This window comes from Hevea brasiliensis, chromosome 12, assembly GCF_030052815.1.
Source record: "Hevea brasiliensis isolate MT/VB/25A 57/8 chromosome 12, ASM3005281v1, whole genome shotgun sequence".
Classification (NCBI taxonomy): Eukaryota; Viridiplantae; Streptophyta; class Magnoliopsida; order Malpighiales; family Euphorbiaceae; genus Hevea; species Hevea brasiliensis.
The window spans coordinates 6,823,199-6,840,174 of record NC_079504.1 but is presented as its reverse complement, the minus strand read 5'-3'; the positions used below and the strand labels follow the sequence as shown (position 1 = coordinate 6,840,174).

Sequence of the window (16,976 nt, the reverse complement as noted above, 5' to 3'; positions counted from 1 at the left end):
ATTACAAATTTTACTTAGATTAGATAGAGAGTATAATTTAATTTTTTTAATGAAAAAATTAAATTCCCTTTACAATACAAATTTATGTGTTATTCTAACTCATATAGAGTTATATATATATATTCGTTTTCGTTGAGGAATCAACTTCCCAAACTTCAGTCATGTTCAACACTGTTGATTCTTATAGCCAGATTGTATTTGGCCAAATTCAAGAATTTATTATTATTTTTAATTATCCTTTGAACATGATTGAAGTGAAATTCCCGTAACTGAATCACAGTTTCATAAAATTCAACCAACTTTAAAGAGATTTGGCTACCTTTAAACTTGTGTAACTTTAAAAACTATGAAGAAAAATAAAAATATATTTTTTATTTGAAATAAAAAATTAAGAGAAAAAAGTGCGAGAAATAACAAATATAAATTATTATTCATTTCTATTCATTTAAAGAGAAATTGTGTAAAAATAAACAAAATTATTTTTTCATTATATAATTATTTAGTTTAATTTTAAATAAAAAATAAAATAAATATTTTATTATTTAAAAAATTATTTTCTTTCTTAATTATATATATATATATATATATATATATATATATATATATTCCTCTATTTTCTTTCTCCGTAACAAAGTTTCCATTTTTTACCACCCTACCGGGGTTATCTGGGTATTGCCAATCCTAGGTTCCTACATCCATCCGTATTTGAAAGCTCCCACCCGTTTTTTAGCCACGTTTGGAAAAGATAAAAAAAAATATCAGAGGAAGAAAATTGATGGTAAAATAAATTAGAGAATTTAGATAAAGCAAATAAATGCATATTTTTTAATAGGCTAACGAAATTTGTATATCTCTCTCAAGTATGGTAAGAAATAAAGAGAGGAGAAAAATTATACTAAATTAGTTAATGTTTTGTTATATTTTGTTTATTTATATAACATAATTGATAAATAACGATGAACGGATGCCATTGGTGATTACAAATTTCAAATAATGCTCTTGACCGCGCCGGATAATTATCAGGAGCAACTACCAAGCCGTATCATGCATGAACGAGAGAGACAAGCGCGACAGTTCCAGTTCTGTTTCCACACGCAGTTATGAATGTGAAGGCCACGCATTGACAATCCACGAAGAATCACGTGAAGTTATCCCTGCAGGGCGCGTGAAACGAGATTCTTAAAAGAGTATGGGAGCATGCACGAGATGGTGACCAGTGTAAAGGTCGGTGGCTAAAACGTGGTATACAGGGTGGCTGAAACGTTGACCGGCAACGTAAAAAATAAACCAACACGTGCCGGTGACAAGGGTAAAGTCCTTATTTACCATTTCCAAGGAATATATATTTCAAAGCGAAACTATCAAACACAGAGAAAGAGAAGCAGTAGATCTCAAGCCTTTAGGTTGCCAGATATCTTTTTGGGGTTATCCATGGAGAGAACAGTATAGGATAGAAAGTCGAAATAAGAAATGAGAGCAAAAGAGAAATAGAAATAGAAAGAAAGTTCTGTGTATTGGGTTCTTTCTCTCTTAAATCCCACTTCTTTGTCTCTTTGCTTCTCTTTTCGTTTGATCCCATGCTCTTATTGCTGAATCTGATTCTGCGCTTTTGTCTTCTGTGGCAACCTCAGATCGATCAAAACAAAACTTTTTCTTTATCTTCTCCACCTCTACGAAACATAAGGAAAGGTGGAGATATATAGAAACAGATACATAAAGATTCAGCGGCAGCAAAAAAGAAAGGCAAAAAGAGAGTCTTTGCTTTGGTCACTCACTCATAATGGGTACAGGTTGGAGAAGAGCCTTTTGCACTACCATTCCTAGAGACCCAGATATTACCTCAATTTCAGACAAACAACAAACAAGTCCTAGTCGTAGCCCAATCCCCAGAAGCTGTGCCAAGCTAGGGTTCCTCTCTGGTGGAACCAACCCCGCCACGCCTCGCCTACGGTCGCAGCCCATCTCTAGCCCAAGCTTACGTTGCCGAACTACAAGTAATACTTCGGAACCACCTTCCACGAATGAAAGTCCCGTGCTCCATTGCAAAACCACACCCAGAGCAGCTAAGAGTTCAAACCCATCCTCTCCTCGATCTCCTCTTAAGCTGTCCCTCTTCAAGAATAGCTTCAAATTCAGGGTAAGATTTCCAGCATCCGTCTATAAAACTTTCATGAAACGGTTCTAATTTACTCTTTTCGTCTCATTCATTTTAATTTCAACTACGTAAGAGAGTTGTTGCGGGATCTGATGTCGGAAAGAATTTGACTTTGTTGGCTGATGGTTTTGCTCTGTTGTTTTCCTTTTTCGCAGAGTAGCTGCGGAATCTGTTTGAATAGCGTGAAGACAGGTCAGGGCACGGCAATATACACAGCAGAATGCGCACACGCTTTTCACTTCCCTTGTATAGCCGCCCATGTCCGTAAGCATGGCAGCCTTGTGTGCCCCGTCTGCAACTCTACCTGGAAAGATGTTCCTTTACTCGCCATCCACAAGAATCTTCACCCACAAAATGACGCCGTTCAGAACACCAATGCCGATAACAATTCCAACAGCGACAAGCAGCCCAAACTTGAAGAGAAAAAAGTTTTGGTGGTCGAATCTTCACCCAGAGCCATTAAGACCACCCCAAGACACGAACCCCAGCCAGTATCTCTAAATCCAAAAACCTCTGATTCGAGATCCTATGATGATGATGAGCCATTGCTTTCTCCAACTGCCGGTGGAAGATTTATTCCGATTCCTGAAGCCGATGAGAATGCCGAAGAAGGGGAAGATGACGATGTCGAGGAATTTCAAGGATTCTTCGTTAATCCTACCCATTCTTCAATCAAATCAGATGATGTTACGCTCAATGGCACCAGTGATTCCAGAAATGTTCAGGTCAGACTGTTACCCGAAGCTGCTATTGTTTCCGTGGGCCGTGGCTATGAAACTTATGCGGTGGCATTGAGGGTGAAAGCGCCACCACCGCCACAACAGGCACGCAGTAGCAATACGGCACCGCTTTTGGACCCTTTGCATCGGGCGCCAGTTGATTTGGTCACGGTTCTTGATGTAAGTGGAAGCATGACTGGAGCTAAATTGCAGATGCTTAAACGCGCCATGAGATTGGTGATTTCGTCTCTCGGCTCGGCTGATCGGCTATCGATTGTGGCTTTCTCGTCCAGTCCTAAGAGGTTGTTACCTCTGAGGAGAATGACGGCTCACGGCCAGCGGTCGGCTCGCCGCATCATTGACCGTCTCGTGTGTGGTCAAGGGACCAGCGTAGGAGATGCTTTGAGGAAAGCAAGTAAGGTTCTCGAAGACAGGAGAGAACGGAATCCAGTTGCGAGCATCATACTGCTATCCGACGGTCAGGATGAAAGAGTCCAAAGCAATACTGGGAATCAACGGCATGCCTCAGGCCATGTTTCGTCCACCCGATTTGCTCATATTGAGATCCCAGTTCATGCGTTTGGGTTTGGTCAAAGCGGCGGCTACAGCCACGAGCCGGCTGAGGACGCGTTTGCTAAATGCGTGGGTGGTTTGCTGAGTGTGGTAGTACAAGACTTGAGAGTTCAGCTTAGCTTCGCTTCCGGCTCAGCGCCAGCTGAGATATTAGCCGTGTATTCGTGCAACGCTAGGCCCACCGTTCTCAGCTCTGGCTCGGTGCGGCTAGGCGATTTGTACGCGGAAGAAGAGAGGGAATTGTTGGTGGAGTTGAGGGTCCCATCTTCAGCTGTTGGGTTCCACCACGTGATATCTGTTCGTTGCCTTTACAAGGACCCCGCCACCCAGGAGGTTGTATACGGCCGCGATCGGGCCCTACTCGTCCCCCGTCCTCACGCCGTGCGATCTTCGGCACCCAAAATCGAACGTCTGAGGAATCATTTCCTCACCACTCGGGCCATAGCCGAAACTCGAAGACTGGTGGTGCACAACGATTTCACAAGCGCGCACCACTTGCTGGCATCGTCTCGGGCTCTGATATTACAATCCAGCTCCATATGCGCTGATGAGTACGTTAGGGGGTTAGAGGCTGAGCTTGCGGAGTTACAACGGATTAAACAGCATCGGCTAGAGCAGCACCAGCAGCAGATGATGATCCAACGGCGGAGAGGAAGCGAGAGGGAGACAATGGTTATGATTGACGAGAATGGAGAGCCGCTCACGCCTACTTCAGCTTGGAGAGCGGCTGAAAAGCTGGCTAAGGTAGCCCTGATGAAGAAGTCGTTGAATAAAGTCAGCGATCTGCACGGCTTCGAAAACGCTAGATTTTAATTAAGTGGAAAAAAGAAAAGAAGAAAACCTTTTCTTCAGGACATTATTGATTTTGGGAAAAAGAAAAGAAAAAAAAAAAATTAAAAATGAAGGGAGGTCGAAATTGTGGATTATAATTAGATAGATAGATAGAATATATTTTTATTGTAAAAGGAGGGACAAGCTGATTGCAGACGGCGCGGGAAAGAGATAGAGAGGGAATACCCCACGGGATCCATAGCGTGGGTGTTTAAGCTTGTCTTTTTAATTTTCAATCAAAAATTGAATCCACATTTGACTCAATTTGTAGTGTTAGGGATTTTAATCTTTTAGCATCATGATTTGTGTCAGCCCCCCCAAAATAAAGTTGTAAATGGCTACGATAATGGAGGTTTTAATGTATTTTTTTTTTTAAAAAAAAAGAAAAGGATAAAGGTGGCTTTTTTCTTTTTTATAACACCTTCTCATGATCAAATGAAAAAGGAGAAGATGGTAGTTTGGGAGCATATAGGACAGTATGATTGGGGTAGCTAGCTGGGACTTGAAATGATGATTGAATGATTTCTTTTGTTGTGAATATGATATCACCTTAATGAGTTTTGATTTTTTAAGTACTATGATAGACCCTCTTTTGATTTAGATGATGGGCTTAGGTCCCATGTAATAATGATGCTTTTTCTATTTCTTTTTCATCCATTGGGTCTTTTGGCTAAATGCAACAATTCCAATTTTAAAGATTATCTATAATTGCAGTTATTTCCTTGTCGATGGTTTCTTTTCTTTTCCATAATTGTAATTTGGAAAGACATGATTCTGTCTGTATTAACTAGTATTAAGTAGTGATATTAAATTCTGGTCTTGTCTCTTGGATGAGTTCCTATCGTGGGTTAGCCCTGCTCAGATCACCCAAAATTTTAGCCATTTCTATGCAAGGTTACATCTCTCTCTCTTTTTCCCAGATAGCTGTATTTGTTCGTCTGGTCCACATCTAAGAACCTGGCTCAGGGTCATCAATCCAACGGATTTTACTGTGTAAATGATTCAAACTAGCATCAAACTTTATTCTATATCACAATGTGAAAACTTGGTTTCTTGCCTCTTGTTTCTGTAGCCTGTACCAAGAGAACTGGTGCTTGTGTTGCGTGATCATAAGGGAATACTGGTTTGGTTTGATTTAGTTTGGCTCTGTTCAAGACTACTAGAGTAGAGAGGTTGCTGTTTGAAATTGAATTAAACTTTTTGGGAAAATGACCCTAAAGATTTCAAAATCTAGCGAGTTTATTGCCTATCCAGTCTAGCTTGCACGTTAGAGCATCCATATATTTAACATTTTACTTTGAGAACCATCTAATTCTTTATTTTTTTATCTCTCGTTGAAAAAAAAATTATTTATTAATGCATGTAATTCATTTGACATTAAATACTTTGCATGTTTGAAATGGCACCTAATTTACTAGGCAAGAATTAATGTAGCATTGAAAAACCCAAGAAGAATGGAGATGATGGCCCCAAATTACTGGTGATGGCGGGAGGCAGGGCAGCGAGCAAGGTTGTTACTGGGAGAAGGATAGGAGAGGTCCCCATGTCTTCTCACTTTCACCCACTCTTTTTTGGATTCTTAGAAGCTAGAGCCACAGACACTGATTGTTACACAAAAATAAAATAAAAATCAATTACTGACGGCACTTGTCGATTGACAACTAAGCGTTTTTGTCCATCAACTGTAGATAGATTCAACTCAATCCCCAGAGCATTACTGGTGGAATTCAGGAAATTATTCGCAGGATATATTACAAAAACAAAGAAAATACTTTTTCTAATTGCACACTCTTGCCAGCAAATTTCATTCCGTGTCTTTAACAAATCTAAAATTTTAAAAATATTAAAATTATTTTTACTGCGGACCAGGAATCCCAAGAATCTTGTTCCATTTAAAGGATCAAACAACAGTTTAGCAGGCCCAATCTGCATTCACACACACACACCCACAGTAGAAAAAACTAGAACTTGGAGAAGGAAAACCGTAGTAGCTTAGCTCAGTTTTTTACAGTAAAATTCTTACCTATGTCAAATCTAGATCTTCACCCATGGACTGCCTTGGTTAATGAGCACTGAGCCATTAACCTTGCACTTGCAGCTGATATGGTCACTGATACAAGGAAAGTAACACCAGCAAAGCTCATCGTGAGAGAGAGAAAATATTCGCAACAAAAGCCCATCTTTGTATTGAAATGATAAAGTAATTACAATGATGAACAGTTTCCCAGATACAAGCCATAAACTCTAAAGCAGATCAGTACAACGATCGAGCTCAACTCATTAATCCTGATGTGTAACTTAGAAACATGAATGGTTGCTAAGAAAGACACAGGATTTACGTGATTCAGCCCAAATGGAAGTTAGGAAGAGTGCCTTACACAAGATACTATGAATTCAAGGATCCCCTCCAGGGACCTATATTTGGACAACTATAGTGAAGGTTACAATGATGTGAACCCGAGTTTTCCCCTTAGTTTGAATTGAAATGTCATGTAGTGATTATAATGGAGCTTACTTCTGGCTGGTTTTGGCTCGAAGCTTTTGCTCCAACACAGCTACTTCTATCTCAAGGCTAAACATTCTGTTAAGAGCATGCATGTTCTCAAGGGTTTCACTTAGAGTTCGGCTGTCACTGCCATCACATCTCAGGTGCTGCATTGGACCATGAAGGAGCTTGTTAACTATACCACGGCTAAGATCATCCACGGCTCTCCTTGTTTTCTTTGGGATATCCTCACCCATTTTTGAAAGGCATTTATCTAGTTCCCCAGCTCTGATTCTTTCAGCATAAGCTCTCAATTTCTTGATGGTAGGAACAGTCTCCAATGAATCCCTCCAAGCTTCAAATTGTCTTGATTCCTCAGCAATAATTGCCTGAGCTTCCATTGCTTTTCGGAGGCGATCTTCTTTATTAGCAGCCACGACCTCCTTGAGATCATCCACATTGTAAACTCGGGCATTTTCAACATCATTGACACATGAACCCACATTCCTCGGAACAGAGATATCTATAAATAACCTCAAACCCCCAGTCTCTGAACCAACAGAAGGAAGATCCTTAACATGTTCTTTAAAAAATAATGGAGTTTCTGATGCTGTGCTAGTGAAAATCACATCAGCTTCAGCAGCACAAGCTAGCATCTTATCCAGGGGTTTGTAAATAATCTCAACATCCTTTAGCTCCTCACGTACAGCTGCAACTCTATCCTCGCTTCTGTTTACAATGACCATCTTTGTGCAACCCTTCGCTACCAAGTGTTTGATCACAAGCTTCCCCATCTTGCCAGCTCCAATCACCAACATTCTGGCAGTAGCATGTGAAGATTCAGGAAGCTTCATCAAAGCCAATTCAACAGCCGCAGAGCTTACAGAAACAGCCCCAGCAGCAATATTTGTCTCAGTCCTAACCCGCTTTCCAACAGATATTGCATGTTTAAATAGCCCACTAATATTCCTTCCAAACCCAACAACTCCTTGGCCAACTTTGACAACTTGTTTAACCTGGGCAAGAATTTGGCCTTCTCCCAGAACAAGTGAGTCAAGACCAGCAGAGACTTCAAAGAGATGCTGCGTAGCATCTTTGTTGTAGAGCAAAAACTGGTGCTCACAAATTTCTGAAACAGGTATGCCACTTGTCTGCCAGGGAAAAAAGAACAGTTTAGCAACCGGCATCAAAATGTTAAAACTTGAAACTAATGTTAGTTCACTTCTCTGCACTTCAAATCGCCTATGAAGATCATGTCATGTAAATCAAAACAGACCGCATGACTATTAAATAGCAAGATAAAAACAGTTTCTTTCAAAACGAAAAAATAAATCAAAATCTTCTGGTATGATTAAACATTTAAGACAGTTCATATAAGTTTAATTGCTCAAGATAATCTGCCCAAGGCACATGATATATTTAATACCCATTCTAACCCCAACTTTCAATTATCATTTGAAAATTTTCCATCCTCCCATTGAAGTAGATGAACTGCAAAAGGCTTCTTAAAAGCCAAAACAGGACCAAATATAACAAAGAAGGAATCACCTTTGACATCCATTCAGTAACTTCTTTGACCCCACGATGCTGAGATAGTGCCACAACATATATCTCCATCCTATTGCAGGTGCTAAGAACTGCAGCCTCTTCTATATGATTTAAACCACACAATTCCTCTATAGCTCGAGGCCATTCAGCTTCAGGAATGGCAAGTTTTTCACGCATTTCAACTGGTGCAGTGTGAACACTAAGCCCAATGACCACAACGCTAGCCCTTTCCTTTGTATATCCTGATGGAGACCAATAATAAAATTGTCAGCAAAAGCAAACCAAAATCAAAATCTCTGCAATTCTACAATAATAGTAAAACCCAAAGATGTCTTTTGAACTACAACTTATGATATACGATTCTCCACCACCCAAATTGGATAACTTGCAAAATCCACAACCCGTCTCCCTTCCTCTCTCCTCCTCCTTTAGACACTGAAAAATGAAAATCCCAATCACTGAACAGCGCCTGCCGGACACTATAACCAGACTGAACCATTTATCCGATGCTGAAACTTGACAATTAAGGCAACAAAATTCCAACACTCTTCAACTATCCCAGATGCACATTTACGACTTTTTGAAATGTCAGAGCATACAGAATGTTGCAGAACTGCTTAAAGCTCGGTTTTACTTTAAAACTTTCATTTTCACTTAAATTTCTTACTTGAATTATCCTAGAAAGTTATCCTAATTATGAACTGAACAAACCCAAGTCAAGCATTTTCCCAACAAGACGATCAATTTGACTTGAAAATGCATGCAATTTTCATGCAGAACAAACAAAACTGTTCAATCAGGACTAAACATTCTATAAAAAGCAGCTCAGAAAGGCAAATAAGCAATGCATTGGCAAAATTAACAACTAAGAATCACACATTAAAAAGCTATCCAAATGGATAAGTTAGAACTCACTATCAGCGGCAGCGGTCTTGAGCTGTTCAAGAGCGGAAAAGCTAGAAACCTTAGCCGGATCGATATTGTAGTCGGTTCCAACCGCGTCATCCGTTGAAGCAGAAACCTCAAATCTCACCCCTCCTCTCTGCATTAAAATCATTCTACAATTGTTCGGAGCCGGCCTGTAAAAATTCTGTATCTGCGAAGGCGAAGCCAAATGAGCCCTCAAAGAAGACGACCCAAATGAAGACGATGATGAAGACGTAGAATTAAGTAACAAAGTCTCCAACTTGGCACCGGCCAAAGTGGTGGCAAAACCGCTCGAAACAACCATAATAATGGGAGAAAAAAATTTGCACCCACAAACCCAAAAACTGGGGGAGAGGAGAGGAGGGGAGGGAAGAGAGGTTTAATGGGGAAGTTGAAGGAATTTGTAAAGATGGAGGAAAGGGAAGGAAGGATGGGAGTGTGGCGTCCTCTGGCCTTGGGTTTTGGTATTTTTATGAAACAAAATTGGAAGAATTATGGACTTCCTTAATGTTGGAATCTGTAAAACGGTCCTGATTGGGCAAATAAACAGAAGGGAGGAGGATTTGATTTTGGGATTTTCAGTTTTGGTTTTGTGAACTGTGATTGGTTGGTGTTATACATGTTCTATCCTCCATCTCTTCCCCCTTTATACTTCTCCCTGTCTTGATCCTCTATTTGGACCCCACTTGATACTTTGGGCCTCTCATCACGGAGAAATTATATTATACAGTGGGCTATTTGCAGCTCACGATGAAATCATGGTTTTCTGCTTTTTTAGAAAAATGAAATTAGTAAGAGATTAGGTGTTAATTATTAAGAGATTAACATTCAATCCAATCAAATTAAATCAAACACTATGCTTTATGTCCCATTCGCACCAAATAATTACACGAATTATATAGGGAATCAATCTTTATTAAATAATTGGGTTTCTCAAAATTTTGTTGAATTTTTTTTTATTTCTTTAAATTTTTATAATATTGCAAAGTATTGTGTATTTATTTAAAAAAATAAATTTAAAAATAATATATTTAATTTAGTTAATAATTGGATTTATTATCAATTTCATGATCAACTAACTAGAGTGAAATAAAAAGTTTAAACTAAATGAAATATTTTAATATTTTGATTTAAATATAATTAGAAATATAAGCATAATAGAAAAATAATAAGGATAAATTAACGAGAAAAAAGGTGATAAATTATTTTGAAAATTTATATTTAATTAGATTTATATAATTATTTTGAATTTGTGTACAAAGCTCAAAATGAAACATTATTCATTCATTTATTTTCATTTTAAAGAAAATAAAAAGCATATGGAACTTGAGATGTATCTGCCTCAGCCTGCTATCAGAAATTCTAATTAAGGTGATATCATGGCAGGCTGTCGTCCGTTCGATTCTGATAAAATCATATCCAATGGTCTCGACAGGTTCTTCTCCCAGAAGAGGAGACATTGCAAAATCTGAGAAACAGATAAGGTGGGAAAGTTGTGGGACTTGAAGTTGTGATGGACGTTGCTTTTTGAGATTTCAAGGTCTGTATTCGCCACATCTTCATTGGAAAAGTTGTGGAGATGAGCTACGTGGGTCTTGTATTATGTGGTTAAAGTTTTTTTATTTTTTATTTTATTTTATTTTTTTATTATGACTAAAATTTAATACCAATTCAATTTAAAAAAATGATTTTAATATACCATTTAATTAAAGTTTGTTCTTGAAGTTCTCTTACTTTATTGCTTTTATATGGTGACTATTTTAATTTTGATTTAGGGTTAATTAAAAAAACTTCCAACTTAATTTTCTTTTTGTTTAACCCTTGTTTGTATCTATGATTGTTCTCTCTTTTAGGAACCGAGCTAAAAAATTATTTTTGAGAAGATTAATATTATTAATTTAATATATTTTTTAATTATATTTATTTTATATATATTTCTTATTTACTGTATATTTTAAAAAATTAATATTATGTATTTAAAAATATCATAATAGAGTGTAATTAAGTTATAAGTAGATTATATTAAAATAATTTCATTTCTTCTTTTTTGATATTTAAATAATTTCATTTCTCTAACTGCGTTAATTATACTCAAATTAACAATTCATAACTTTTGAAACCCACGAGTAGCAAAAACAGGCGTCGAACTCATTCTTGGACCTGTGTTCTTGGGTTTCCAGAAGAGGCAAATTTTAGCTTGAATCTATCATCTTTACTGCTTAGTAGAGAAGGATTTTCCAGATGGGGCAAATTCTTAGCTTGAATTTACGTTCATTTTAAGGTGCAATCCAAGATAATGAACCTACACTAGCACTGCCTGCTGCCAACAGTTTCTTGGTTTCTGAGTTGGATGAATTGCGCACGAATGTACTCTCCAATTTATCACCTTTCTTTGGAGGGAGTGAACATGAAGAAGGTGTTCATCTGATATTGTGTTTGTATAGTTGATACTTCTTTTTTTTTTTTTTAAAAAAAAAGAAATTTCTTGAAGGGGATGGGACTGTAAAGGTTTGAATTTTTGAGTTCCTTAACTACAAAGCATGCGCTTGTCTACTGGACTACTATTTCCATGGCATTTATATACTCTAAATTTCTTTTTTTTTAAATGAAAATTAAAATGTATTTAAATTTGACCGATAATTTTTCAATTGAAAAACTTCAAAATATTTTCTCATTCCAAAATTGTATTTATATTTATACAAATAGATTTTAAATCTAACACTAGTGATAAGGAATGACTTTGTTAGTTTTACACTTATTGGGTTTGAGTCTCGTCATTTATTTCTTTTAATTAAGATTTATTATCTTTATGGTGATAAAGGGAAAGCATTATATTTTATTATATAGTACATTAATTATTATTTAGTCTCTATTAAAATTTTTATTAAATTTAAAAAGTAAATAATATTATAATTATAGTGGCTATTTTTAAGAGTGTTGATAGGCTTGTGACGAGTTAAATTGAGATGGGTGATCTACATACAAACTTAAGTAGGCGATGTAAATATGATTTTTTATTACGTTATTTTTATTTTTATTTTATAATAAAATAAAAATTCATTATATTACATTACTGATTATATCATATTACATTAGTGCTATCAAATGTAGCCTTAGGTTATTGCGCTAAAAGAGACTCACCATTGAAATAAATGTTTATAAGATCATCATAGGCATTCATTAAGAAGAAGAAGAAAATTATTGAGTTAATAACCCTGAAGAAGGTGCACAGAACATTAGCACACCCACATCAGCATGTCACTCCATCGACACCGCAGACAGAGTCGACACAGAAGCAATTGATTGGCTGGGGCTGTGACTCCCACGTACATGCCGCTGGAACCCTCTTTGCGGGTGATTTGCTAAATTACAAATCCATTTTTAGGCTTGGATTGGGAGACCGACAAGCAGAGACTAAAAATGACAATGATAAGACATAATTAGTCCAAAATTGAGAACTTGGGCACCGATGAATTCATCAAATTATTGCTAATGATCATGATCACAATGGATGAACATATAAAGTAATCATTATGGCTACCAACAAACCCAATAAGAAGTCTGTGAATTGCCGAAACCATGCCCTAAGAGCTTGATTAATTATGCAGAGAGCCTGCTCCAACTTAAACACATAATTAAGGCGTGTCTCATGTAGACCCCTTGATCCATATCAACTTGAAGGAAGACGTTCTTGACATTCAATTAACATACTGGCCAATTCTTAGAAATGGCCAATGATAAATTAACATGGATGGTAATTGGTTTGACAATTGGGCTAAATGTTTCTCCAAAATCTAACCCTACTTTCTATATAAAGCCTTGTGCCACTAATTAGACTACGACACTCATTCGCGTCATCAGAATGTAATTTTAGCCTGTAAACCCACTTATAATATAACCTACCATATTGATATCAGAGGACCCATGGCGACCGTACTAATTGCATATATGTAGCCCTAACATGATCAATGAATAATTTTCAAATTCATAAAAGAATTATTTTCTTGGAAAAGGGTGGTGACTGGTGAGGTCAGAGTTAGAATTCAAGGAATATATCTCAACAGGAATATCAAATCTAACCAACTTGTAATGATCAGTGGAATGATCGCCACCCGAACACTATTGTTTTTTTCATACTGAGGTGCTATGCGCATGATAAGCTTTGCAAGTGCCAAGAACCTCAGATAGCCCTGATATCTTTTAGAGGAAAATCATCAAGCAGCTCTGCCTCAGTCAGAGAAACTTCATAGTCTATATATTTTATAACAGGATAGTAACTAGAAGAACACAAGAAATTCCATTGCAGATGTATTCAAGGTGCTTCTTACAAGAGTAACATAGTTTGCGTACACACTTAAACCTCAGAAGAGACTTACTAGGGAGAAATAGAAGAATGTTGAAGTTTATTTAGTGCAACAGTTGCATGCAAAATAAATACTCTGATCGTTAATTGGGGACTCATATTAAACTCACCATGATAATAGTCACAATACAACTAATAGGTACAATAGTTGCACTTTAAAAATTTTCATCACAGGCATTGAATTATTTCCTCTTTACCATGTTCTGGTTGTTTCCATATAAAGCTTTGGTTTTTCCTGCTGCCTTCTCTAGTAGGGTGGCCATGGTTCAGGTTACTATGAACTTAAACCAAATCACCATTGGGCAGTTTGAGAGATAGCTTCTGAACTGTTGATTCCGGTTCAAATTTCGGTTTAAAAAGGTTTGAAAGGCGGTTCAAAAAGATTTAGAGGCTATTTAAAGGCAATTTGGATAAAAAAAATTGGGAGGAAAATTTTATTGATTTAAAATTAAATTATATTTGTAAAAATATTTTAATTTTTTTTAGAAATCTTTTAATAAAATAAAATAAATAAAATAATGAGATTAATTTATCTTGAAGAAAAATTTAATAAGAAAAAACTTGGACTTGATTAAAAAATTAGAGATGAAATTAATTTTTCCTTCAAAAAATTAAAAAAAATGCATGAATTTAATTTTATCCGCGTGTCTTATTAGGATTTAGAGGAATCAAAGATTTCAGTTCTATTGCTTGCCCTTTTTCTAAAAATCGTATGATAAAATTTGATAATTAAAAAAAATATAAAAGAAAAAAAATAAAATAGAGGGTATTAAAAATTTTATTGAAGATATCAAATAAGAATAAAGTAATTGAGATAATATTGAAAATTTCAATGAGTGTATAAAATAATAAAGTAGAGAAATTGAGAGAGTATCAGAAAATAAAGTTGTCTAGAGAATTTGGGAGAAATTAAGAGAGTATTGAGAATTAAAGAGAGTGTAGATAATAATTGTGTAGAGAATTTGAGATTTATATAAATGAATTAAGGATGAAGTGAGGTATTTATTGAATTTTTTGTATTTAAATCACCGGTTACATCCGTTCAGGACCGTTAATTCAATCCAACTCGAAATTACTGATTCACAGTTTCTAAAAAATATGAAGTTAAACCAAACTGTAGAATGGTGATTTCGATCTGATTCGAATTCAATTTCGATTTTAATTAGTTTCGATCTGATTTTAACTGAATTGAATCGGGTTCAAAATTGGACTGTGGTCACTCCTATCTAGGATTTTCTTGTAGCTGTTCCTTCAGCTTTAATTATTTTCTATCCTTCTTTTCTTACAATTACGACCATTTTTTAGGTATAACCTATACTTCATTAAAAAAGGATTTTACTTGTTTACAGATGTGGAGCTCGACATTTTCTTTGAAGAGCCATTGTGTGTTCATCTTTATCATGTTGAACAAAAGTTTAAAATTCTGATTCATAATGATATTAATAAATTTAAATTTTATTTTCTATGATAAAATTAGTAGAAAAAAATTTAAAGATTCAGTATATGTATTTTCTGCCCAATAGAGATTTTTATTTATATTTTCTGCTATATTTTTCTAGACAAAAATAAACGCAATTATATTTATAAGTAAAGTTGGAGAAAAAATTTAGCAAGAATTTATATAAGTTGAAAAAATAATAAGAACAAATTAAAATAATAATTAACTATTTGGAAAAAAAAAATTAACTACAACATCAATCTTGTCACACCTTACCTCTCCGTAAGGCATAACATGATCCCATAGTATACTTAACGAATCACCGAATTTCGCCTACTGATAACTTATTAAATATACTATAAGGGATTTTACACCAAATTCAATTCATTTTAAGATGTAAAATGATGTTAAATCATTATTAAAAAGCCATTAATTGGAGTTTAGGTTATGAGTTAAATTTTTTTTAATTAATTCGTTATTTTCACAAATTTTACAAAAATTTCGACCAAGTGCCGGCTGTAATTTGAAAAAATAGTTCTTTAAAATTCTGTTAAAAACACTTCCAACAAAGTTTTCAATCACAACTCTAATTAATCTCAACAATCCAACTCATTTCAATCAATACAATTGCAACACATTTTCAATAAATCTCATCAATAAAAATTTTAACTCAGTTTACCTATAAAAGTCTTAATCTACAAAAAGAAAACAAAAAATAATATCATTACAATCTTTACTGTATAATTGCTCGACTAGTTCAATAGATACATATGAACAAAATTTACATCAAAAGAAATTACAAGGGTATATAAAATATTATACCCACAAAAAGTCCTCAAAAGGTGCTTCTTTGCCACTGTAGCAGTTCACTCTGCTGCTTTATCATTTTCCTTGTCTGCTACAGCAAAAAAAGCTATCGCTAAATATTATACTCAGTGTGCACAATAAAATTTTGAAGTTGTTGAACATAAAAGCATAATCGATAAACAGACATTTAAACCCTTTTAAAATCACATTTCATGAAATTGATGTCAACATTTATAATACCATTTTATCAAAATAATTTATAAATCATAGTATCGCCAATCAATAATACAACTTAGGTCATGACACAAAATTTCTAAACAATGCCATGTTGTATGTCACGACCCAACCTATGGGCCGGACCGGCACTAGGACCTGGGCCAGCCTAAAGCCCCCGAGGCCCGTAGTAAGTCTAACTATTCACTTAACCCAACTCTAAGGCCCATCTGGGCCCAATATCAAGAAATCAACCGGACAGAGTCCGGCCATAAAATGGACCTACCAACGGGGAGTTTTTTTGACTCACCCGACCTGTAAACACAGTAAATACTCAATTGGGGAGCTCAGCTCACCCTCCACATACTCATGTCATCATAAAAACATATGGGAGCACAGCTCCCTCATCCAGTCCATCAAACATACATATCATTATATGTTTACAGGTCCAACATGATAATAATATTACAGACGAAAATCAAATAAATACTTCTAACACATGCGAAAATTCTAGGAGTTAATAAAATTACACAAACATTGATAAACCACCTGTGAGGGAAGAAAGCAGGTTAACCTCAAAAATATCCTCCTGTGGCCTGGAAAAATATTGAACAGGAGTGAGCGTTCGACTCAGAGAGTAAAATATCAATTTTAACCATAATCTCTATAACTATCTAAAACTAATGCACCCTGTAGAGTGAAATGCAACATCAATCACATTTTCACATCATGACATCAAAAAGGTAATTTGGAGCACTCACGCACCCTGTAACATCAATCATAATATATGGGAGCTGATCCCCTATACAGCTCTCTTAAATCCAACCTGGTGCCAGCGAAGAACTCAGCTCGGACTTCCACTTAATAACCAAATCGGGGTCCCAGTGAAGAACTCAAGCCGTGTCTACCCCAGGGTG

At 36.0% G+C, this 16,976-nt stretch overlaps 2 protein-coding genes across 2 annotated transcripts; one reads left to right on the top strand and one right to left on the bottom strand.

Moving 5' to 3' along the window:
• The first annotated feature begins 1,365 nt into the window (after positions 1–1,365).
• On the top strand, positions 1,366–4,542 carry LOC110655803 (E3 ubiquitin-protein ligase WAV3). Its single transcript, XM_021812251.2, has 2 exons — positions 1,366–2,137; positions 2,311–4,542. The coding sequence occupies exons 1-2, from the start codon at positions 1,781–1,783 to the stop codon at positions 4,258–4,260; spliced, it is 2,307 nt and encodes a 768-aa protein (XP_021667943.2). The 5' UTR covers positions 1,366–1,780; the 3' UTR covers positions 4,261–4,542.
• A 1,896-nt stretch (positions 4,543–6,438) lies between these two features.
• LOC110655802 (glutamyl-tRNA reductase 1, chloroplastic) lies at positions 6,439–9,874 on the bottom strand. The gene is made up of 3 exons (XM_021812249.2): positions 9,227–9,874; positions 8,312–8,553; positions 6,439–7,914 (listed from the first exon to the last, which is right to left on the bottom strand). The coding sequence occupies exons 1-3, from the start codon at positions 9,540–9,542 to the stop codon at positions 6,790–6,792; spliced, it is 1,683 nt and encodes a 560-aa protein (XP_021667941.2). The 5' UTR covers positions 9,543–9,874; the 3' UTR covers positions 6,439–6,789.
• Between the last annotated feature and the right edge of the window lie 7,102 nt (positions 9,875–16,976).